Here is a 24326-nt window from a genome sequence, read left to right as displayed (position 1 = left end):
GAGGCACCCAGGCACCCCAATAAAGTCTATTTTTAAAAAGTAGTACAGGGACACCTGGCTGTCTCAGTCAGTAGAACGTGGGACTTGTGATCTTGGGGTCATGGGTTCAGTTCCATCTCGCATGTGGAGCCTACTTCAAAAGAAAAAAAAAAATACAGATGGTTCCTGCACACCCTTTACTCACCTTCTAATGTTAACCTCTTGCCTAACCATGGTACAGTGATCAAAACTCGGTACAGTGGGCTGAATAATGACCTTTATATCAGTTTCTTGGGTGGCCATCACAAAGTACCATAAACACAGTGGCTTAGACAACAGAATGAATTCTCTCACAGGAAGTGGGTATGGCTTGGTGGGAGATGAAACGGGATTGTGTTGTCTGTTGCTGCATGACAAATTAGCCCAAACTTAGAGGCTTAAAACACACATTGATTATCTCACAATTTCCATAGATCAGAAGTGCAGACGGAGTTCAGTTTGCTTCTCCACTTAGGGGGCACCTGACTGGCTCAGTCGGTGGAGCGTGTGACTCTTGACCTCAGGATTATGAGTTTGAGCCTGTCTTTGGGTATAGAGATTACTTAAAAATAAAATCTTAAATAAATTAAAAAAAAAAAAGATTCTCCATTTCAGGGTCTCCCCAGGGTAGAATTCACGTGCTGTCCAGGGCTGTGGTCTCATCAGAGACTCTACTGGGAGGAGAGCCACTTCCAAGCTTTCTTAGATTGTTGGTGGAATCCGTTTTCTTTTGACTGTATAGCTGAGGCCTCCAGAGCCTTCCCGGGTATTGGCTGGTGGCGGCCTCAAGTAGAGGCCACCCACAGTTCTTTGGAAAAGAAGCTTTCTCAACATGGTTGCAAGCCAGCAAAGAGAATCTCTCACCCCATGGAGAGATTAAGGGGGTGACATGCCATTCCTTTTGCCATATACTGTTGGTTGGAAGTAAGCCATGGATCTGCCCACACTCAAGGGGCTGACACAAAGGTGTGGACATGAAGAGGTAGGAGATCGTTGGGGGTCACCTAAGGGTCTGTCTCCCACAGGGATGGATTTGGAAATGGGATTTGGAAAGGGGATGAATTTGGAAAGGGGATTTGGAAAGGCGTTGAAGCTGGTGTATTAGAAGTCTGCATTACTTTTTCTCCTGTTGCATACAAAGAAAACCCAAGACATAACAACTGAAAACAACAAACATTAATTATCTCACAGTTTCTGCAAGTCAGGAGTCTGGCTCAGGATCTTACATGAAGTTACAGCAAAGAAGTCAGTTGGGTTGCTGTCATCTGCAGGGTTGACTGGGGTGCGAGATCTGCTTTCAGGATGGTTCCCTCACTGGTGGTTGGCAGGAGGCCTCAGTGCCTCACCACGTGGGCCTCCCCACAGGCTGCTTGAGTGTTCCCACGACACGGCAGATGGCTTCCAACAGAGCAAGTGATTCCGAGAAAGAGTGAGAAGGAACCAGAAGTCTTTCATGTCACAGTTACTTCTACCATATTCTTTTACTTGGGGGAAAAGAGTCACTAGTTCCAGCGCACACCCAAGGGTGCGGGGGGGAGGATGAAGGTCCACCTTGTGAAGGGAAGAGGGTCACAGCACTTGTCAAAAAAACTTTTTTAATTAAGTAAACTTGATCTCCAGCACAGGGCTTGAAATCACGCCCCTCAGATCAAGAGTTGCAAACTCTACGACTGAGCGGGCCAGGCGCCCTACTTGTCGACATTTTTCAGAATCACTAGAGTTAGTGGGTTAGATGTGGAGGTTGGGATGGTGGCAGTTAAGGTGTTCAGGATTTTAATGTGTTGTGGGGCTTGGGTTATTATGCTCGACTTAACGGAAAAAATGGGGCTTGGGATCATAGAGTATGGGAATTATGGCAGTGGTGGGTTGGATCATTGGGGATTTGGTGTGGTTAGATGGGGTTGGTGCTGATATGACTGTGGCTGAGCTGGTGGGGGTTATAGGGGTAATGGGGGGTAGAGTGGAGGTGCGATCAAGGAGTGTGCTGTTTAAAGTCATAACTATGGGTCAGGTTCAAGTTTGGGTTATGATGGGGATGGGATGGGAGTTTTAGTGGGGTGATGGGAGTTTGGGGTTGGACATTTTCATGTTGGTCGTATGCTCTGAATTGTGGTTGAGTTTTTGGATGTAGTGGGGTGTGGTGTTTTGGAGTTGTTGGTTGTTGGAATTGACAGTAGTGCGGGGGGAACATTAGGTAGTGCATTTCCTGGTTATGGGAGCTGAATCCCTCATCAAGGTAGAGGTTGAAATGGCTGGGGTTGGGGTTGAGGAATAAGAATCTTGAGTGGTTGGGGTGCCTGGGTGGCTCAGTGGGTTAAGCCTCAGCCTTTGGCTCAGGTCATGATCTCAGGGTCCTGGGATCGAGTCCTGCCTCGGGATCTCTGCTCGGTGGGGAGTCTGCTTCCCCCCCCGCTTCTCTGCCTGCCTCTCTGCCTACTTGTGGTCTCTGTCTGTCAAATAAATAAATAAAATCTTAAAAAAAAAAAAAGAATCTTGAGGGGTTCATTTGAGGGGTGTCAACTAGAGTGAGTGGAATGGTGTCGATTTTTATGTTTGGGGCAGGCAGTGGTACTGGGGCTGCAGGAACTGGACTAATGAGAGTTTGGGGGATTGTTTGGCTGGGGTGGGCCTTGGATGCTTGGCTTTGGTGTGCAGTGGAATGGGCAGGGTGGGGGCTGTAGCTGAAACTGATTGTAACTGAGAATTCAGGTTGGGCCTGGGGATGGAGGGGAACTCTTCTTCTCCACTCTGATCCTCACCTCCCCCACCCCTGCCCAGCCCAACAGCACGGCAAACACCACAAGCCCAGCTTATGGATCTTTATTGGACCAGATGTGGGATTTTCCAAACCCAAACAGGCCACCTCTGTCCTGCACCAGCCCAGTTGTAGAGACCCTCTCCCTAGTTCTTGGGGAGACCAGCTCCCTGCAGGGAGGGGTCAAAAGTTGGTGGACTTTGTGGTTGCCTTGGAGCCCTTCCTGTGGCAGGGGAGAGAGCTACCCCCGTGCCCCGAGTCCTCCTCCGGTAACCCTCTGCATCTGGGCTTAGGACGCTGTCCCTCCTGGAAGAGGGAGGCTACGTCCAACAAGGCATCCTCAATGTGCTGTCCCAGTCGGTGGGAGTCCTGGAAGGAGAAATACATCATGTCCAGGAGAAGTTGGGAGAGGGGCTCCTCGGTGATGGAAAACAGGAGGGCTGGTATCCCCCATGCCCCGGTCGGACAGAGGAGAGGGCTGGGCTTCCTGGATCATAGGGGCGGCAGGGAGCTGGGATTCTAGACCGGTTGGTTGTAAGAGCGGAGGAAGTTAGGAGTCCAGACCCCTGGGTCCTGAGGGAGGAGGGTCCAGGGGTGTGTGTTCAAGTCTGTCTCACCGTTTTTGTGCTAGATTTTTTGCTGGAGATGTGGAAGGTGATGGTGTCATCCCCCATGAAGATGTACGAAACGCCATAACCGTGGTCATCGGCCTGGAGAGGGACAGAGGGAGGGGAACCAACTAGCCTCCGAACTCCTCCTCCCCCACTAGGCCGGAGTGCAGACCCCCAGTGCCCTTCTCCTTCAGGGCCTAGGGTCCAGGGAGGTGGGATCAGGCCCAGTTCCACTCACAGGCCCGAATCCACCACCAGAGGAAACGTAGTCAGGGTAATTGTGGACGTCAAACAGGTGGATTTGCTGAACAGGGATCTGGCTGGTGGCCAGCTGCCACTGCTCCGAGTGAACCTGAGGGACAGAAGATGGGCAAGCCTGCGATAAAGACGGACAGACCCACCAGTCCACGCCCCCTTGGCTCAGCTCCACGCCGCTCTGGCCCTTTCTCACCTCTAAATCAAGTTTCTCCGCCCTTCCCCTCCCTGACACCTGCCCTTCCACTCCTTTAGGACCACACCTCTCGGCTTCGGCCTGATCCCGCCCTTTTCTCAGGTCTTCTGGACCACACCTCCTTTCACCCCGCCCCGCCCCCGCTGGCCACGCCTCTTCCTCTCCCTGACCCCGTCCCCTCCCCTTCTCTTTTCCCCTTTTCCCTCTCTGCGCCCCGCGCCCCCTACCGACTCTCTCCTCTAATACCCCCCTTTCCCCGCCTCACCCTCCTTGTCCTGAAGTACCCTTCTCCTCCCACGGTTCCCCTCTTCCATCTCTAACCCTTTCCCTGCACCCCAACCTGGTCCAGAAAGGGCGAGCGCAAGTGGAGAAATTGGGACACGATGTAGAGCGCGAAGAGGTGGCGGTCAACTCCCTGTCCGCTCATCGCTGCCTTCAGCAGAGCCTGGTGCTTTTCCACCGCCAGGCGGAACAGAGCACGGCGCTGGGGTTCCTGGGGTCCCCGGGGGGGGGGGAGGTGACAGGCCATGGAAAGACAGATAGTGGGCTTACTGCTGGGGCTTGTCACATACCCCTGGCCTCAACCCAGCCTGCAAAATCCCTGCAAGGCAGAGATATCAATTCTACTTTACCCCAGAGAGGGGACGTCACTTGCCCAGGGTCACACAGCAAAGCAGAATCAGGTAGGTTCCCAGGTCTGTCTGATCTAGGGCCCCAACTCCTTCCACTGATCCAAAATAGGTAGGGGGAGAGGGAACAGAGGTACCCAGGGGGGTTCTGAGTAAAAAGGTTACATACGGACTACATGGAAGGGTACCGACGGAAGCCACAAGTCACCTAGAGGTTAAATAATCAAAGAGAGCTACATCGTGGAACCCAGAATCCTGTTGGGTACACCTCCAGTGCCCTGTGTGACCCCCATGAAAGCATATATCACACTCTGCTGAAATATCTCTGTCTCTCCCCACCAGTGAGTTTTTGGAGGTCAGAGACCAGGTCTGGTTCCTCTTTTGTCCTTAATGCCCATCATGGGGTCTGGTCCTCCAAAGGTACCCCAGAAATATTTGTAAATGTAGGAATGAGTGTATGGAAATGACCAAAGCCTCAAACGAGGCCTTCACCCACTGTTTTCTCTTTGTCCTCCATGGCTCTCACGAAGTTGCAGGCCTCCCTCGTACAAGACCGCACCGTCTCTGTCCGACCTTCCAGGAACAAGCGAGTCATAGTCGACTCATAAGTCAGGCAGAATTCACCCCTGTCCTGGGGGACAAGGGAGGAGCCTGTCAGCTGGTCTCTGGAAATCTTCACAGACTTGACCCGCCTCTGTGTAGGCCTCCCGCCTCCTCCCACTCAGGGAATATGTGGTTGAGAGAGAGAAATCAAGATGGCGGACCCCCAAGGGCAATGACCGAGAAGAGTCATTAAAGGGACTGACAAGGCAGGCCCAGGGGAACCAAAGTCCTGGCAAGGGGCTGAGGTCGAGGGCCCCAACTGACCCGGAAGTGGGCCAGCTGCAAGGCCACCTGGGTGAAGCTGTCTGAAGAGAGATGGCAGCGTTTGATGAAGCTCTTGCCAAAGTGGGAGAAGGGGAAGACGTGGCAGTCAATGTTTCCAGACAAGGTCTTGGCTCCCCTCAGGGCTAGAGAGATGGACAGACGGATCTGCCAGAGGAGGAGGGAGGGAGGGATGGCTGGGGTTACAGATGGGGTAGGGTTAGAGCTGGGAGTGGGGCTGGAAGTGGAGGTGGGAATGGAGTCAGAGTAGGGGTGGAACGCAGAAATGAGGACAGAGACGAACATGTCACTGAAGGGCTGGATTAAGGATGGGGGTCAGGGTGGGACTGGGGTCGGGGTTGGGGTTGAGTTTGGGGGTGGGGATGAGCTTTGAGTCAAAGCCAGGGGGGCTAGGGGACTTGGAGGAGAGCCCCCGAAGCCCGGTCTCACCTTTTCTGGAAGGTCCCAGTGCAGCCGCTGGGGCTGGGGCAGTGAGGGCTCAGGATGGCCCTTGCAGTGGCCGTCTGCTGAGTAGCCCAGCTGAAAACATTCCGTGGCCAGAGTGAACTGTGTACAAACAGAGGCTGTCAGAGTCCCTTCCTCCCTCTGGACTGAGGGCCATCTAACCAGGGACTTCTTTTCATAAGTCGCTCTGGGGGTTGGGGGGGCGGGAGGCAGTCCTTGGGAATCAGAAACCTCCGATGTTCACAGGTGGGTTCTCAGCGTCAAGTTCATTGAGAGCAGGACTGATACTAACACTCAGAGGGGGCTTACTGACCCTTTGCTTCTGACTGGTAGACAAAGAGCCATCAACAGCTGCCCCAGACCTCCCAAGACACCCCACCCCCACCACCCCCACTAATCCCACCAGGATCCTGAAACAGGAGAGGGAGAGCCCAGCGCAGCATGGACCTCCAGAGGGGTCCGCCTCCATTCTGATTGTTAAATATATATATATATATATATATATATATATATACACACACACACACACACACATATATATATATATATTTAAGGTTTTATTTATTTATTTGAGACAGAGAGAGAGAGCATGAGCAGGGGCAGAGGGAGAAGCAGACTCCCCTCAGAGTAGGGAGCCGATGCAGGGCTCGATCCCAGAATCCTGAGATCATGACCTGAACTGAATGCAGATGCTTAACCAACTGAGCCACCCAGGGGCCCCCCCTTGTTTCAATATTATAAACCAGGAGCACCCACCACCCGCCAGCCTTCCACTTAATTCTCACGGTAACTTAGGAAGAAAGGATTCACATCCCCATTGCAACGTTAGAAATATCAGGAGAAGAACAGCTCACTTGGGGCCTTGGAGTTTCCAATGATCTATACCATATTCTATGTGACATCTCTTCTTTCAGAGTCGATGGGCTGAGACCATAATGTTGACAAGAAGGGTCTGAGGAGGGGCGCCTGGGTGGCTCAGTGGGTTAAAGCCTCTGCCTTCGGCTCAGGTCATGATCCCAGGGTCCTGGGATCGAGCCTCGTGTCGGGCTCTCTGCTTAGCAGGGAGCCTGCTTCCTCCTCTCTCTCTCTGCCTGCCTCTCTGCCTACTTGTGATCTCTGTCTGTCAAGTAAATAAATAAAATCTTTAAAAAAAAAAAAAAAGGAAGGGTCTGAGGCATCTGAGGTTCAACTGAATTGGCAGTTTCATTTACCAGTACCACCAAAGGGGGAAATTCTCATTTGTGAAAAACAGTGCTTACTGGGGGCTGCTCTTACAAGCTGAAAAGGGCCTCCCTTCCCCTCATACATGCCAGATCCCAACCTGGGCCCCATCCAATACCCCGTGTAACACTACGGAACAGCAGGAACCTGATAGGGCACAGACACCACCCCCTAAGATTTAGGGAGTACATAAAATAGAGATGCTAAGGTTCTCAGGATTGGATGGGAACTTATAGATCAAAGAAAATCCAACCCTTTCAACCTGATGAAGGAAGAGCCGAGGCTCCTAGTCCCGTCTGAGCCTCTGTCTTCCCTCTGAGTGTAAAGCCCTGGAGAGGAAGGTCTTTGGAAGTGGGGCCGATGGTCCCCGGGGCAGGGGGCTGGCTCTCCTACCTCCCACATGTGTCCCGAGATGGGGCAGTCTGCCCACGAGTGCTCCACGCTGAGGCCCAGCTTCCCATTGGAGAAGACAATGAGAGTGAAGGATTTGTCAAACCAGCTGCAGGGGGAGAACTCAAAGTGGTCACCAGGGACCCAAGAGGGAGCTCAGGTGCTCGAGATCTGTGGGACGTAGGAGTGTGAGGGTGGATGGATTTTTCTGGAACCAGGGCTGATGCGGGGCTCTCGGAGAGTGTGGGGTCTCCACCAGGGGGTCTAGATGGTTTCTGGGCATGTCTAAGGGTTGTTAAATTGGAAGATTTGGGGCAAACGTGCCAAGAAAGGGTCAAGGCTCCCGAGCTGCTGAGAGGTTAGGGGGCCTCTTCTGGGGACCTCAGAAATCAGAGTGATGCCTGGGGTGCGTCTAGGTTGTTGTCTGAGGATCTCTAGGTAGGAAGTCCCACGACTGAGGTCCTGGGTCTGGGATGCATGGAGGAAAATCGAAGGATTCTGTGGTTCTGAGCCTGAGGTCCCCGGGCTCGGGGTTCTGGCTTTGGGGGTCTCTAGGTCTGCAGGTCCAGGTCTGGGGTTCAGTGGTCCTCAGATCTGGGGTCCAGGGTTTGCTTGTCTAGTGTCCAGAATCCTAGGTCCGGATATCAGGTTCTGGGGTCACTGGTTGGGGTGAGGTTCAAGTCCAGGGGCTGACTCACCGGTCATGGCCCCTGCCAGCCAAGAGGGCACGGGCATAGGCGTCCAGTGAGGCTGCGGGGTCCTCCCTGGTGAGCCCCGCAGGCTCCGAGTCCAGTGATACAAAGAAGGCAGCTCCTTCCACGGCCTCCAACGCGTCCTCGGCCTGGATCTTCAGGGAACTCCGAACCTGGGCCCACATATCCCTGGAGGGGGGGGGGGGAGACATGTGCCTGAGCCCCGGCCACCCCTGCAGCCCGCCCAGCTTCCGCCCAGCCCCCCCACCTTGCCTTTCCCCAACCTCCAGAGGCTGCCTGGGCCTCCAGGTCCTCTGACCTCTTACTCTCACCTGGGTGCGGCGGTCAAGGCCGCCAGATGCTCCTCCTGGGGGCAGGCGGGGGAGGGGTCGTCCAGGATGCGCTGGAACTGCTGCTCCAAGGCCCGTGGGGAGAGCAGGCCACTTGGGGAGTGGGTCCCCACGCGGAAGAACCGGCCACGGTGGAAGACAGCCACATGTCGGCTGTCCCGGAGGTGGCGGATATGATCTGGGGGGCGTGGGGGGGACAGAAGGGCGGAGGGCAGGAAGGTCAGATACATTGCAAGAATAAGAACCATTTAGGGTGCCTGGGTGGCTCAGGCGGTTGAGTGTCTGACTCTTGGTTTTGGCTCCGGGCATGATCTCGGGGTGGCGGGATCCAGCTGTTCCAGGCTCCCCGTTCAGCAGGGAGTCTGCTTGGGATCCGTTCCCCGCCCCTCCCCCTCCTCCTCTGCTCTTCCCCGTGCCACCCCGCACATGCACACACTCTCTCTAAAATAAATTTTAAAAAAGAATAAGAACCATTTATTAAGCACGTCCTGTATGGCTCGTACTGTTCTAAACACTCATTGAATCCTCCCGATCCTATGTACCCTTATCATCCCATTTTAAAGATAAGAAAACTGAGTCTCAGAGAGGGCTATAACCTACCCGAGATCACACAGCTAGGGAGCAACGGAGCTGGGATTCGAACCCAGGAGAACATGTGCTCAACCCTATACTGTGATGCCTCGGTCAGCGAGAACGCCAGAGGAAACTCACCTTTTTGGAGGCCGGGAATGCGCGTGGTATTGAATATCTTCTCGTACTGGGCGGAGCACAAGGGCCGCATTCCCATCAGTAGAGTCTGTAAGAGACCATGGGCTCAGGAGGATGCGGCCTGCCAGGACCCACATGGCCACACAGCTACAGGACCACAGCCTCTGACCCCAGCCCATGGGTCGGGGAGAGGGGGCTCTCACAGGCAGGATCTCCTGGCGGTTCAGCCGGTGGCGGTAGAGGAGGAGGGCATGGACGGCGTTCCCAGCACGAGCGGCCTGCACTGGTGTGGGAGTGACGTACAGGAAGTCCTGGGGGCCAGCCGAGGGGACGGCAAAACACCTGGGATCAGGTCGGGCCCCTGCTCGGGACACGGACCCCAAACACAGATGCCGACCCCAACAGGTGGCAAGATGGTGAATTAGACTCTGATTGGGGTCACTGACCCTAAACCCCACTTTTTACAGAGACATCCCAACCCTAGACCTGGGGAGCTAAGAACCCAGCCCCTTCCCGGCTCCTAATCCTGTTCTCCCCCTCTCACCATCATATAATAGTTACTGTTCACCATCAGCGAATGCCGGGAGCGCAGGTACACGAATTCTTCCCACCAGTCACTGACCTAGGAGTGGGGCAGAGAGAGGCAAGGCTGGGGCAGCTGTGGCCAAGATCGGGGGGGGGGGGGGGGTCAGTGGGAGTGGCAAGATGCCCCAGACTTTGCCTTGTCAAACAGGGGGGTAGAGCTCAATGAAGGAGGCCATCATGATCTGTAACTAGCAGTAACCTATCAGTCCAACAGTTGGGGAATCTGTTAGCTAAGCCGTGCTACACTCACGTCCTAGAATATCATCAAGCTCTTCAAACAGATCAAGGTGCACCTATCTGACCGCCACGGAATGAGCGAGCACTGAAATAGCTGCCGACTAAAAAAAGCTAGGTGCACAATAAGATATGTGAAATGATCTCATATAAGATTTTACTTTTTTTGGGCGCCTGATTGGCTCAATGGGTTAAAGCCTCTGCCTTCGGCTCAGGTCATGATCCCAGGGTCCTGGGATCGAGTCCCACATGGGGCTCTCTGCTCAGCGGGGAGCCTGCTTCTCCGTCTCTCTCTGCCTGCCTCTCTGCTACTTGTGATCTCTCTCTCTGTCAAATACATAAATAAATAATCTTAAAAAAAAAAAAAGATTTTACTTTTTTTAAAAAAGATTTTAAAAATTTAGTTATTTGACAGAGAAAGAGTGTGCACAAGCAGTGGCAGCCGGCAGGCAGAGGGCGAGGAAGAAGCAGGCTCCCCACTGGGCAGAGAGTATGACCCAGGGCTCGATTCCAGGACCCCAGGATCATGACCTGAGCCAAAGGCAGATACTTAACTGACTGAGCCAGCCAGACGCCCCACATATGAGATTTTTAAAAAATACCACCGAGACCGAAGTATCCATCAACAGATGAATGGATAACGAGTGTGGTCAATCCATACATAGAATGGGTTGTTTGGGTTTTTTAAAAATATTTTATTTATTTATTTGACAGAGAGAGAGGTTACAAGTAGGCAGACAGAGACAGCGGAAGCAGGCTCCCTGCTGAGTGGAGAGCCCGATGTGGGCCTCCATCCCTGAGATCATGACCTGAGCCAAAGGCAGAGGCTTAACCCACTGAGCCACCCAGGTGCCCTAGAATGGGTTTTTTTTTAAAGTCCTTTCTACACCCAATCTGGGACCCAAACTCACAACCCTGAGATCAAGAGTCATATGGTCCACCGACTGAGCCAGCCAGGCACCCCTGCGATGGAATGTTCATATAAAAAGGAATGACAGGGGCGCCTGGGTGGCTCAGTGGGTTAAGCCTCTGCCATCAGCTCAGGTCATGATCTCAGGGTCCTAGGATCGAGTCCCGCATCGGGCTCTCTGCTCGGCAGGGAGCCTGCTTCCTCCTCTCTCTCTGCCTGCCTCTCTGCCTACTTGTGATCTCTCTCTGTCAAATAAATAAATAAAATCTTAAAAAAAAAAAAAAAAAAGGAATGACAATGGGGCTCCTGGGTGGCTCAGATGGTTATGTGTCTGCCTGTGCCTCAGGCCATGATCTCAGGGTCCTTGAATCGAGTCCCACGTCGGGCTCCCTGCTCAGCGGAAAGTCTGCTTCTCCCTCTGACGCTCCCACCCACTTCTCCTACCCACTTGTTCTCTCTCTCTCTCTCAAATAAATAAATAACAATCTTAAATAAAAATAAATAAAAAGGAATGGAAACCTGATGTGCACTATGACATGGGTGGACCCTGAAAACATCAGTCCAGGTGAAATGAATCAGACACAAAAGGACAAATCATGTATGATCCTACTTACACAAAAACTCTAAAACAGACAGATTCCTAGAGGTAGTAAGTAGACTAGAGTTTACCTGGCACTCCGGGGAAGTGGGAATGGGGATGTATACAGGGTTTCTCCTTCGGATGTTGAAAATGTTCTGGAAATAGATTGTCGTGATGTTTCCACGACATTGCAGATGTACTTAATACCACCGAACTGCATACTTAAAAATGGTTAAAATGGTAAATTTTGTATTTTGTCCATTTTACCACAATAAAAATTATATACATTACATATATTTTATATCATATATTAAATATGTTTCTGTAAGTTATATAATATATAATCACATTGTATATGTGATTATATATTATATAACTACATTATATATTATATAACTTATATATTATATAACTTAAAATTACACATAATTAGGGGCACCTGGGTGGCTCAGTGGGTTAAGCCTCTGCCATTGGTTCAGGTCATGATCTCAGGGTCCTGGGATCGAGCCCCGCATTGGGCTCTCTGCTCAGCAGGGAGACTGCTTCCTCCTCTCTCTCTGCCTGCCTCTCTGCCTCCTTGTGATCTATGTCTGTCAAATAAATACATAAAATCTTTTAAAAAATTATACATAGGGGCGCCTGGATGGCTCAGTGGGTTAAAGCCTCTGCCTTCGGCTCAGGTCATGATCCCAGGGTCCTGGGATCGAGCCCCACATCGGGCTCTCTGCTCAGCAGGGAGTCTGCTTCCTCCTCTTTCTCTGCCTGCCTCTCTGCCTCCTGTGATCTCTATCTGTCAAATAAATAAATAAAATCTTTAAAAAAAATAAATAAAAATAAAAATAAAAAATTATACATAATTGGGGCGCCTGGGTGGCTCAGTGGGTTAAGCCTCTGCCTTCAGCTCAGGTCATGATCTCAGGGTCCTGGGATCGAGCCCCACATCGGGCTCTGCTCAGTGGGTAGCCTGCTTCCCCCTCTCTCTCTGCCTGCCTCTCTGCCTACTTGTGATCTCTCTCTCTGTCAAAAAAAAATGAATAAAATCTTTTTAAAAAATAAATAAATAAACAAATAATTATACATAATTATAGAAATAAAATTTATACTATATATAAATACACATTATATATACAATACACATATTATATAAATAAAATTTATAAAACATAAGTTAAAAAATAGATAAAAGTCTGATAAGATAGCACTGTGTCAGACTTTAGTTGGCCTTGTTTTTTTTTTGTTTTCTTTGTTGTATTTAAAATAATGGGGTATGTTATAATGGGCCGTGCCTTAGAGATACAATGAAATATATACAGCGTCTGTGTGTGTGTATGTGTGTGTGTCCATCTGAACACACATGAGCATATGCACTGGCACAGAACCTGGCCCAAACAGCTTGAAGGGAAAAAAGTATAAAAATTAAGGTCTGGCTTTCCTCCTAGCCCTCCAGACACGACTCAGTCCCCTCCATGGAGCTTGTCTGACTGACCTTTCCAAGCCGCTGCCCCTTGGGGGACAATGTTTCAATTTCCTTCCGCCCATGAAGGTTCCGTTTGCTGTCACCCAGGCCTCTTTCCCGAGCCCTCACTCAGGGGTCGGGCTGCCCCAGGGCATCTCCCCACCACCCCCCAGGCACTCCCATGGAATGGCTTCAGTGGCTTCACCCCAAAGCTGCTCCCCTTCTCCCCATCTCAGGGAGAGCCCCCCAGGGGAGGCCCGTGGGTGCCATCCTCGCCATCTCCCCACCCCCAGCCTGGCAGTCCCAGGGCCCCACCCTCCTGCCTTCGACTCTGCCTCATCCCCCTCTCAGGCCTTGTCCTCTCCCCCTAACACCCTCTCCAGCCTCCCATGTTCCAGTGTCTTCCCTCCAGTCCTTCCCCGACAGCAGAGGTGATCCCGACCCACTCCTGTGCAGAACCCTCCCATGGCTCCTTGGCACCCCCTAGAAAAAGTCCCAGGTCCTCAGCTGGAGTTCAGGCCTCTCCCCACCACCCCGCCGTCGCCTCTGGTGAGGATCATCCTTCAACCCTTTGTTCCAACCAGAGGAAAGCTCTCCTGGTTCCCAGCCCTTGCCCTGCAATCTCCTTACTTCCTCACCTCTCTCTGCTCAGCCCTTTCCCTCCTACCGACCAACTCGACAGATTCAAGTTCTGTCCAGTCCTCAGGGCTCAGCCCTAAGAACTTCTCCTCCTGGAACCCTGATCCTCTCTTCCAGCGGTGGTGTCCCCAGACCACCCCATCCCTCAGACACTCACACCACCCAGTGTGTCCCTTCACTGCTACCTCCACCTCATCCTACGCTGCCCGCGGCTCTTTATGACTTCCTACAGAAAAGGAGGCCCATAACCCCTGATTTGGGTGAACTGCTGTCTTGTTCCGTGCCTCAGTTTCCCAAGAAACTCAAGTCAGAGTACTACCAAAAGCCTACTAGCTCCTCAACTCAGAATAGAAACCCATCTGGGGGAGGTGCCCTCGCGCAGAAGGAGCGGGTAAAACAAGAACATCTCTGGGGGCGGGGGCTCAAAATGGTTTTTGCCTCCTGCCAAGGGAGAGCTGAAATGTTGGGTAAGTCCTGGAATTGTGGTTCCAGTCCTGGAGGGTTGGGGGCGGGGCTGTGGATGTGGGCAGGCTCTGGAGGCGGGGCTGAGATTATTGAAGTCAGACTCAGAACGTCGGAGCATGGGGTGGGGAGGCTCAAAATGCTGGCCCATGGGGCGCCTGGGTGGCTCAGTGGGTTAAGCCTCTGCCTTCGGCTCAGGTCATGATCCCAGGGTCCTGGGATCGAGCCCCGCATCGGGCTCTCTGCTCCTCGGGGAGCCTGCTTCCTCCTCTCTCTGCCTGCCTTTCTGCCTACTTGTGATCTCTGTCTGTCAAATAAATAAATAAATAAAAATCTTAAAAAAAAAAAAATGCTGGCCCATGACGGATGGGGTTCAGAATTTTGGAGAGTAAGAGCAGCCTGGTGGAGCATCTGGGGCTGGGTTTAAACTATAGGAGTAGGGGGGCGGGGCTCAGAGTATAGAGCATGGGGCGGGGGTGTGGGCGGGGGGAGTGGGCGGGGCGTTGGAGGGGAGGGGCCTAGACCTACAGGCGCTTAAAGAGCCCTCAGAACCCTGCGGATCCGAGTGTGGGACTCACGTAATTAGACGCCCACCAGGACTTGAGCTGCAGGTACCACTGCAGCAGCGACGCCTGCAGCCGCAAGAATTCCTGCGCAAGGACGGACGTCCAGTCGAAATCCTCGTCGGAGAGGATGGGCCGGACCGATTCCAGGTACTGAGCGGCAAGGAGAGGGTAGGTCAAGCCCCCGCCCGCCCCCGCCCGCCCCAGCCCATCCCAGGTGGAGGTCCCCCAGGCAGACCCACCTTGCGTACAGTGTCCTGCACGGAGGGCACGGGCTGGCGTGGCAGGGAGCGCTGGTAACTGAAGAGCATTGTTTTGCGGCCAGAGAAGATGCGGACCAGGGCCTGGAGGGAAACGGGAATTAGTGGGTCATTACACCCCTCACTAGGGGGGGGGACTAGGTTTGGGGGTGGTGTGGCAACCTACAGAGAGAATCGGATAGAGACCCAGAGGAAGTGGGGGGACAGAAGCTCAGGAGGAGGAATAGAGACCAGAGAGAGGTGGACAGGGTCCCAGAAAGGTGGGGACAGAGACCACAGAGAAGGAGACAGAGAAGTGGGTCCCCAGAGGGCCTAAGCAGGGAGGGCTCTGCCCCTCACATACCAGCCAGGTCTTAGTGGGTGAGGACATGGCTCCATGGGGTTCAAGGAGCCAGCCATGGTAGGACAGAAGCAGCCTCAGGGCCACGTGAAGCGTAAAGATCAGGGCTCCCCACAGACACGAAGCAAACAGCGCAGCTGCCAGGACTCCCCGAAGCCTGTGGTGCTGCCCACCCCTGGGGGAGTGAGAGAGAGAAGGGGCCTGGGTTTCCCAGCCTCGGCCTCAGACTGCTCCTCCCCTCCAACCCCCCCCCCCCACCAGCCCGTGCTTTCCCGAACAATGACACCAAAGCTCTTAAAATCACTTCCCATGGAAACTGATAGGTACTTAATAAGTGGGAGCTGGGTTTTTTTGTTTTTTGGAGGGACACACACTTGGGGTGCCTGGGTGGCTCAGTCAGTTAAGCGGCTGCCTTCAGCTCCCGCCATGATCCCAGGGTCTTGGGATGGAGCCCCACCTCAGGCTCCCTGCTCAGTGGGAAGTCTGCTTCTCCCTCTCCCTCTGGTCTGCCTCCCACTTACATGCTCTCTCTTTCCCCCCTCTCTCAAATAAATAAAATCTTCAAAGAAGAAGGAGAAGAAGAAGGAGGAGGAGGAGGAGGGGGAGGGAGAGGAAGAGGGGGGAAGAAGAGGGAGAGGAGAGGAGGAGGAGAAGAAGAAAAAGGGACACACTTCTCTCTCCCAGCATCAAATTATACGCTAAAGCAATGGTTCTCAAAGTGTGGCCCTTGGCCAAGCAGCATCTGCAGGGCCTGGAAGATGGTTGGAAATGCAAATCCCCGGACCCCACCCAGACCTACTAGGACAGACTCTCTGGGGGTGCCCCCGCCATCAGTGTTTGAACAAGCCTCCCAGGTGGTTCCAACGCACACTCAGGAAATGCTGATCCGCGGATCAGAAACTATCGTAGATCAGCAAGTTTGCGAAGTGGCATCAGACGCGTGTGAAAGGCCCACCTGGAGAACTTGGGGCCCTTACTTCCCCTCTGTGGACTGGGTAAATCTAGACTTCCTGGAAATTCCTACTGATCCTGGGTCTGCCCTTTGGGACTGTCTGTACAAAACCGGAACCTTCTTCCCCAATAGGACTAAGCCAAGAATTAGAACCATTAGAACCTGTCACTTTCCCTGCACCTGGGTTCCAAATCTTTCCCCAAAATGACAATTACAATAACACAACCATTCCCATTTAGTAACCTCCTGGCACTGTACTGAATGGATCACGTGCATGCTTTTTTTTAAAGGAATTTATTTGTTTATTTATGTATGTAGGCTCCATGCTCAACGTGGGGCTTGAACTCACGACCCTCAGATCAAGTGTCTCATGCTCCACTGATTGAGCCAGCCGGGTGCCCCCTCAAAATGGGCATGCTTTTGTTTCATTCTCCCACCACCATGGGAACCAGTTATTATTACCTGCATTTTATAAATGAAGACTGACAAAATGCCTAAGACTACAAAACTGGAGCACCGCAGAGCTCCTACTTTTGTCAGTACATAAATAACCATATCTGGACATTTTCTAGCTTGTCAGTGTCCCTCTTAGCAAGAAAGGGAGGAAATCACCTCCATTTTACTCGTGCCGTACCTTTATTAATCTGACCCAAAGTAAATCTCAGAGGTTACTTTTCTTTTTATTTATGTATTTGTTTATTTGCTTTTGAGGTTACTTTTCTTTAGCAGGCATTCCACGCTGAGAGAGAAACTCACTGGGTGGAGGGAGAAGAATTAGGGATACTAGGCTCAGATGGGGGAGCTTACCAATCTGGCAGCAACTCTTTGATCTTTTCCATCAGTCCTAGAGAAGGATCCAGCTGGAGGAACCAGGCGAGCTGGATTGCACTGAAGAGGAAGAGCCAGCTGAGGGGGCTGGCAGGGAACACACCCGTGAGAAAGTCATTCTGTGGGAAGGAAAGGGCACCCATTCAATGATCCCTCCTCTGAGCACCATTCTTAGATACTGTCAGAGCACCCAGCGTGTGCTGAGCCCCGAGCTGGGTGTTCAAGACCCAGGGGAGACCAGACAGATCTGGGTCCTGCCCTCAGGGAAGTGAGTCAGGAATGAAGCGAGTGCTAATGGACATAAGGCACAGGAGCCCTGAGGAGGCGAGTTGCTCAAATTGAAGAAATCAGGGAGGGCTCCCTGGAGGAGGTTACTCTCAGCCAAAATGATCCCCCATATGCCACAGGGTCTGGAGCTCGGTAGGCCTTCTAGAACTACATGACCATGGGATGAATGAAAGTCCTGGGGTACTAACCAGACTCCCAGGGAAGTGTCATGGAGATAACTAACACTTAACCAAGTCTGACGACCAAGCACCATCATTGTTCTAAGCACCACCTACAAGAATGAACTCTGGGGGCGCCTGGGTAGCTCAGTGGGTTAAGCCTCTGCCTTCAGCTCAGGTCATGGTCCCAGAGTCCTGGGACCGAGCCCCACATCGGGCTCTCTGCTCGGCGGGGAGCCTGCTTCCTCCTCTCTCTCTCTCTGCCTGCCTCTCTGCCTACTTGTGATCTCTGTCTGTCAAATAAATAAATAAAATCTTAAAAAAAAAAAAAAAGAATGAACTCTGAAAATCCCCCCAGCAACCCTATGAGGTGGTACTTAAGTGACCTCATTTTACAAAAGAAAACACTTAGGTCCAAGGGCACACAGAGAGTATGATAAGAGCTACTGTTAGTGGGGGTACCGGCATCAGGGCTCAAGAAACCGAGTTCTCTCTTTTCCCCACATTTAGCTAACAGAAAAGCCTCAGTGTTCATGGATGAGAGCTTGGGCTCTGTCACTAACAAGCCAAGTGACCACAAGCAAGTGGCTTTCCCTCTCTGTCTCAGTTTTCTCATCTCTAGAATGGGAACAATCCCAGTAGGGGGCTCACAGGGCTGTCACGAGCGTGGAATGAGAAAACGTCCTTCGGCAAATGCTGATCGCAGTCCTACAGCAGTGATGAGACAGCAAGAGTCCTGCTGGGGCGCCTGGGTGGCTCAGTGGGTTAAGCCACTGCCTTTGGCTCAGGTCATGATCTCAGGGTCCTGGGATTGAGCCCCGCATCAGGCTCTCTGCTCAGCAGGGAGCCTGCTTCCCCCCTCTCTCTCTGCCTGCCTCTCTGTCTACTTGTAATCTCTTGTCTGTCAAATAAATAAATAAAATCTTTAAAAAAAAAAAAAAAAAGAGTCCTGCTGTCCTGGGGGACAGAGACAACAGCTACCCAAGAAAAGGATTTAGGGTAGTGTGACAAAAGGCAGTAGAGAATATGGAGAAAAATAAAGCCAAGGGGGCTGCGGGGGGCGGGGGGAAACTGCATAGCTCAGAGCCAGGCACACAGTAGGTACTCAATAAACATGATTACCATGACCCGTTCTGTTGCTACTCTGCCTCTCATAGGGGATTTATTCACTTGACGATCTTTCTTTGGTTCGGCCAGAAAAGCTTATAGGCAAATGTGGTGATTTCATTGTTTATGATTCTTTTTTTTTTTTTAAGATTTCTTATTTTAATTTATTTATTTGACAGACAGAGATCACAAGTAGGCAGAGAGGGAGAAGCAGGCTCCCTGCTGAGCAGAGAGCCCGATATGGGGCTCGATCCCAGGAGCCTGGGATCATGACCTGAGCCAAAGGCAGAGGCTTTAACCTACTGAGCCACAAAGGTGCCCCTATGATTCCTTTTTAAGAGCAGCTATAGTTTCCTTTATCTGCTGCTCTGAATTGTGGTAGGACAGGGGCGTCGTAATAATGGGAAATGTCTCCCGAGCACTTCCCAAGGACCAGGGGCATCAATAAATCATCTCATTGCCCCGCTGCTCAGTAAGGTAGCAGTAAATATCACTATGCCCATTGCACAGGTGAAAAAAAACTGAGAAGGGGAGCCTGGGTGGCTCAGTGGGTTAAAGCCTCTGCCTTTGGCTCAGGTCATGATCCCATGGTCCTGGGATCAAGCCCTGCATCATCCGGCTCTCTGCTCGGCAGGGAGCCTGCTTCCTCCTCTCTCTCTGCCTGCCTCTCTGCCTACTTGTGTCTGTCAAATAAATAAATAAATAAAATCTTAAAAAAAAAAAAAAAGGAAAAAAACTGAGAAGACAAGAGGTTTGAAGAACTTGTCCAAAGCCATGGAGGGGCCACTGTGAATCCCCTCAAATCATCCAGAGGGTCTCGGGAGCCTAATGCAACAGATATAAAGCAAGGTGTCACGTCCCACGTGCTTTGGGAAACCATCTCGGGAGTCACTCTGATCTCCTGCTGATGAACAACCCACACGGATGCTGTCCCACATGCTTGGCCCAAATGACCCACTGCACATAATGCACGACAGCCCTGTGGCACAGGTCATTATTACAATTATCAATTAATACTAATGAGAGAGTCTGGGGGGACACAAAACTAAGGGTCTGAATAGTCAACAATGCAGCACCAGTCAAAATCCACCCACAAGCCTAGAAATCGGAACAGTGTTTGCCTTGAGTGGGGGGCGCGCACCGAGAAAGGGCTCAAAGGAACATTCTAGAATGGCCTGTCTTGCTAGGAAGTTGGTTACACAGCTGTTGTCAAAATTCAAGGGCTGTGGGGTGCCTGGGTGGCTCAGTGGGTTATGCCTCTGCCTTCAGCTTGGGTTGTGATCCCAGTGTCCTGGGATTGAGCCCTGCATCGGGGCTCTCTGCTCAGCAGGGAGCCTGCTTCCCCCTCTCTCTCTGCCTGCCTCTCTGCCTACTTGTGATCTCTGTCTGTCAAATAAATAAATAAAATCTTAAATAAAATCTTAACAACAACAACAAAAGCTCTTTGGAGTTCTGGGGTAGGGGCTTTTTAATCCACTGGAACATATATCTCTCTATTTTAACAACTCATAAGGCTATAGAGGTCCCATCCAGCCTGCCCAAACGTCTCTGCTTCAGGAGATCCTCCAGGCCCCGGCCACCCCCTCATTTAGTGACAACGCCCCCAGCCTCCCTCTTCCAGCCTGGCTCTACTGTTCTTCCGGCGCACAGGTCACGTGATCTGACATACACCCCATCTTGCTTATTTGTCCCCTTATTGCCTTCTCCTCCAACTAACTCTAGAGTTCCACGAGGGCAGGATTCTGTCTTGCTCCCTGTCATGTCCCCAGTGTCCCAAGCAGTGGCAGACCGTTAATAAATGCTCCATAGATATCTGATTAATGAATTGAGAACAATATTATCAAAAGCTAACACTTGACACAGGCCAGGTGCTTATGTGTAAGAATTCACTTAAATCTTGCGACTGTCCTGGGTGGGGGGGGTGTTATCATCGCCCCCTTTTGACACGTGGGGAAACTGAGGCTTGGAGCGGTACCCTTGCCCAAGGTCACACAGCTGGTAAGTAGCTGAGCCGTGATGCAAAGTCAGGCTTGGCCAACCCCACAGGTGTTTAAGACTCGTGTTCACAGATAGAACATGACCACCAGGGGGACTCTGGATGCTCTAGAACTGGGGACCCTGGGGGCAGGCAGGGGCTCTGGTTAGATGTTGGGCATGGGCATTCTAAAGCAAGGGCAACGAGCCCAGACCAGGACAGCAGGGTCTGTAGTGATGGAGAAGTGTGGATATAGACATTTGGAGGTTCACGTCTCAGAACCATAGGGAAGATGCACCGCATACTGGAGACGTGTACTGGGGATTCAGAAGCAAGGGCAAGGAGGTGGCCCCCAGACCCACGGGCATGAGTTAGGGGGAAGAAATGCCCTTCTGGGCTGGGCTGTGGGCTGACCAAGACCTTGATCAGGTCACAGTGTTCAGAAATGAGCACCCAGTTTAGAACCTGGAGATGAGGGGAAGCTGAGGGGAGCACCATGGGGTATGAATTCTAGAAATTGGGTGGAAGTTGAGTTGGGGGGTGTGAGGAAAAAGGGAAGTGGTCCAGGAAGTGGTGTTAAGAGGTGAAGAGAGGTTCCCAGTAGGTGAGTTTGAGGGTTCCCAAGTGAGCCTTAGAGAACCCAGAAATGGCTATTTAAGGGGTTCTAAAGGTCGAGAGCAGAATTCCCAGAAGGGTGAGATAGGATCCCATTAGGGGAACCACCAAGATGCTGGAGGTGGGCCTCGCCCACCCCAGAACCTAACTGGATTCCTGGAAGGAAACCAAGCCGTGGCCCTCCTCACCCAGAAACGGGCGAGGTGCCTTTTCCAGGAGCGCAGTCCGGAGAGGTAGATCTCCTGCAACACCGGGGCACTGAGCTCCACTTCGGCCCCGTCCGAGGTCATCGAGGGTCGGAAGCCCACAGCCTGGTGCGCTTCAGCCATGTCCTGCTAGAGCCCTGGGAGGTGGACAGAGGGTCATTCTCCATGTCCCCCGCCTCAGACCCAGGAGTCCGGGTCCCCAACCCCCTCCTCCTTACAGACCCAGGAATACAGGACAGCGGCTCACCCTTCCCTAACCACCTAAGGGGTCTTGAAGGACTTGGCCAGACACCTCCGGTGTTGGAGGGACGTCAACTGGGGACCTCTGTGAACGCATAGAGAGGCAGGAGGAACAACTCGCGTTAATCCTTTTTGCGGTTCTGCTGAGAACGAGGTGCAAGGCAGAGCGCCCCTCCCCATGAAGGACTTTCAAGATTCAGGGTTGGGGGCGGGAAACCGGTCCAGGGTTGAGTTGCTGGGTCTAGAGAAAAACATCAGTCCGAGACCCATTTGAAATAAACACCTGCCAGACGTTGGCACCGTCCGCCCCATTTCCGCTTCCCATGCCCGGGCGAGGAAGGGGGGATGGGGCGGGTGGGGAGTGACGGGGGAGGAGCGGGGGCGGGTGGCGGGTGGGGAATGACTATAAACTCTTCCGCTCTAGGGCGTCCCCCTCCCCCCGCGCTGGGGACCGGAGGGGATGGGGTAGGGAGCACCCTACTGCGCATGCCTCACAGCCAGGGATGCTGAGGCTGTGAGCGGCTAAGCGAGCTTCGAGCACGGGTGATGGAGACGCCCGCACGCCCAACACAAGCCACAGGCCTCCAGGCCCCGCAGGAGCTCGGGCCCCTCCGACACTTACCACGCTGAGTCAGAGGTCCGCCGATCCGATCCCGGAGACCCAGCCCGAGCACAGCCCCCCCACCCTCGATTTAGAGTGCCAGACCCCAGTCTCCCACTTGCATATGTCCAATCCCAGTGCGACTAGTCCACGACTTGGTCGTCGGGCCTCCGGAGCTTCTGGTCGCCCCCAATTATCCAACATCCAGGAACCCGGGTTTCTGCCTCGCGTGTGCCTTGCCGGGTATTCCAGTCTCTGGCTTTATCCCCGCCCCCTTCTAACCCTCTGCGTTCTATCCCCGCCCCCTCGAATCCCAGCGTCCAATCCTCTCGCTCCGTTCGAGCCCTAGTCCTCAGTCGTTTTCTACTCCGCCGGATTTCTCCACCGTTGCTTCCCGGGTTCTAAGCTCTTCTCCTCCAAACCCCAGGTTCTGGGGCTTCCCACTTCGCCTTGTCTCACTCTCCTATCCTCTCTGCAAAACGAGGCTCAGCTTGGGACTCACAGCCCACATTTGGGCACACGTAAAGTCACGCGCGTGGGTATCGAGCCAGAACGAATCAAAGTTCTACCAACCCGAGGAGGGAGGGCTGTTTTGTGGGTTGGGTCAGCCCACCGAGACCGCCCACAGAAAATGCAGCTGCGCGGACTTAGTGGTGCGAAGGAGAAGCTACAGCGGGCTGGATTCAAGTTAGACAGACAGAGGGACTTCCGTGTGGGAAAAGGTGCATGGATAAAGGGAAAGAATATGTTAGAGACTGGGCTCTGACTGGGAGGCCGGAATGGGCACAGACAAGCAGAGGCGGAACGAGGAAACTCGTTTTATTAGGCTCCGGACTCTATAGGTATTCTTTGTACATGCTAGTCCCGGTGTGTCCCTGGGTCCAGCCCAGTCACAGCGCGGGGAGAGTTTTTGAGTGAGGCCAGGAGATGGAGTTAGGGGAAAAAGAAACCTGGGGTCGTGGCCCCAATACCGAGATGGGTAAGCCGAGGCCAAGGGAGGGCCAGGGACGTGCCCAACGTCACGCAGCAAGCTGGGCACTGCGCTGGCCTCTTTTCTCCAGGCCAGGGTCCCGGAGACGGAGCAAGGCTCTGGCCTCGCGCCGACGGCGGCGCCCGTAGCTGTGGGGGTCCTGGGGCTCGCGGCCGGCCTTCCCTGAGAGCTCCTTGGTGGAGGCGGAGCTGAGCCAGTAGATCATCTCTGGCAGGCGGTGGGTCTGGCATGTGCCCAGGGAACAGAAGCGCCTGCGGTGCTGGGCGACCTGCTGCTGGGGCTGCCTGGGGAGGGAGCAGGAGAGAAGGCCGCGTTCAAACAGAATCTTCTCGAGGAAGGGGTGTCGGTGGGGTCCGGGCCCCCAGAACTCCGCGACCGCAGAGGCGTGCTTACAGCTCATCATTCCCCCCACGCAGAAAGCAGTGGCCTGAAGGGGGCGCACGCTCATCGCAGTCTCCTTCCCGCCCTGTCCCCGCGGCCGGCCCGCCTTGCTCACCTGCCCACGGGGTCCCGGTCCCCCAGGACCGAGGAGGCGAGAAGCAACAGGAGGATGTGGGGGGTCATCGTGGGGTGGGGCCGGGAGTGGTCCTTGAAACCCAAGCGCGAAGCGGCCCCTCCGGGGTGCGGCTCCGCCCTCTTCCCGAGTCGGAGAGTTCCCTGGAGGCCCCCTTGGGCTCCAGGAATCACGGCCAGTCCCCACTGCCCACGCGGGAAAAAATGAGGCCGAGTCGAGGAGGCCACACCACACCAGAAGGGCAAGCTTAGAACCCGGATTCCCACGTCCTACTCGGCCTCCGAGCCCCGGCGGGCGCGGTTACACAGCGGAGCTATAACCCTAGGAGGCCTCGGTAGAGGGACCCCTTTAAGGCGGAGGGAGAGGGGCGGGGCAGCTGACACCTGCTAGTGGTGACACAGCTTAGGGCTTCCAGGAAAGGGAGGCGCTGGGCTCTTGCGACCTCAACCTCAACCCAACCCATCGGGGACCATGAGGTCTCCTGGGCCAGGCTCCTTTGTGGGTTGGGCGATGCCGGGCACATGCGGAGCCCTCTTGAGCGGTGGACAAAGGGAGTCTGGGGCCTAGCACAGTCAGCAGATGTCATCCCATAAGAGGACTTGGTGTAGACGGGTATAAAAAGCCACCGGGCCTAGGGCTCCAGCTGCACTGAAGCAGGTGTAGCCAGG

At 53.4% G+C, this 24326-nt stretch overlaps 2 protein-coding genes across 2 annotated transcripts; both read right to left on the bottom strand.

The window, feature by feature from the left end:
• Positions 1 to 2822: 2822 nt before the first annotated feature.
• Positions 2823 to 21435, bottom strand: CPT1C (carnitine palmitoyltransferase 1C; the record flags this gene model as incomplete). The annotated part of the gene is made up of 18 exons (XM_080828856.1): positions 2823 to 3142; positions 3391 to 3483; positions 3623 to 3736; positions 4176 to 4328; positions 4961 to 5095; positions 5332 to 5496; positions 5779 to 5895; positions 7408 to 7513; positions 8103 to 8285; positions 8429 to 8624; positions 9158 to 9242; positions 9358 to 9465; positions 9699 to 9776; positions 14599 to 14736; positions 14826 to 14927; positions 15187 to 15358; positions 16943 to 17082; positions 21295 to 21435. The coding sequence occupies 18 exons, from the start codon at positions 21433 to 21435 to the stop codon at positions 2957 to 2959; spliced, it is 2412 nt and encodes an 803-aa protein (XP_080684982.1). The 3' UTR covers positions 2823 to 2956.
• Positions 21436 to 22951: 1516 nt separating this feature from the next.
• On the bottom strand, positions 22952 to 23981 carry ADM5 (adrenomedullin 5 (putative)). The gene is made up of 2 exons (XM_080828746.1): positions 23641 to 23981; positions 22952 to 23428 (listed from the first exon to the last, which is right to left on the bottom strand). Exons 1-2 carry the CDS (start codon positions 23706 to 23708, stop codon positions 23173 to 23175), a joined length of 324 nt encoding a protein of 107 aa, XP_080684872.1. The 5' UTR covers positions 23709 to 23981; the 3' UTR covers positions 22952 to 23172.
• Between the last annotated feature and the right edge of the window lie 345 nt (positions 23982 to 24326).

This window comes from Martes martes (genome assembly GCF_963455335.1).
Source record: "Martes martes genome assembly, chromosome: 17".
NCBI classification, from domain to species: Eukaryota; Metazoa; Chordata; class Mammalia; order Carnivora; family Mustelidae; genus Martes; species Martes martes.
This window is presented reverse-complemented; position numbering and strand designations above follow the sequence as displayed.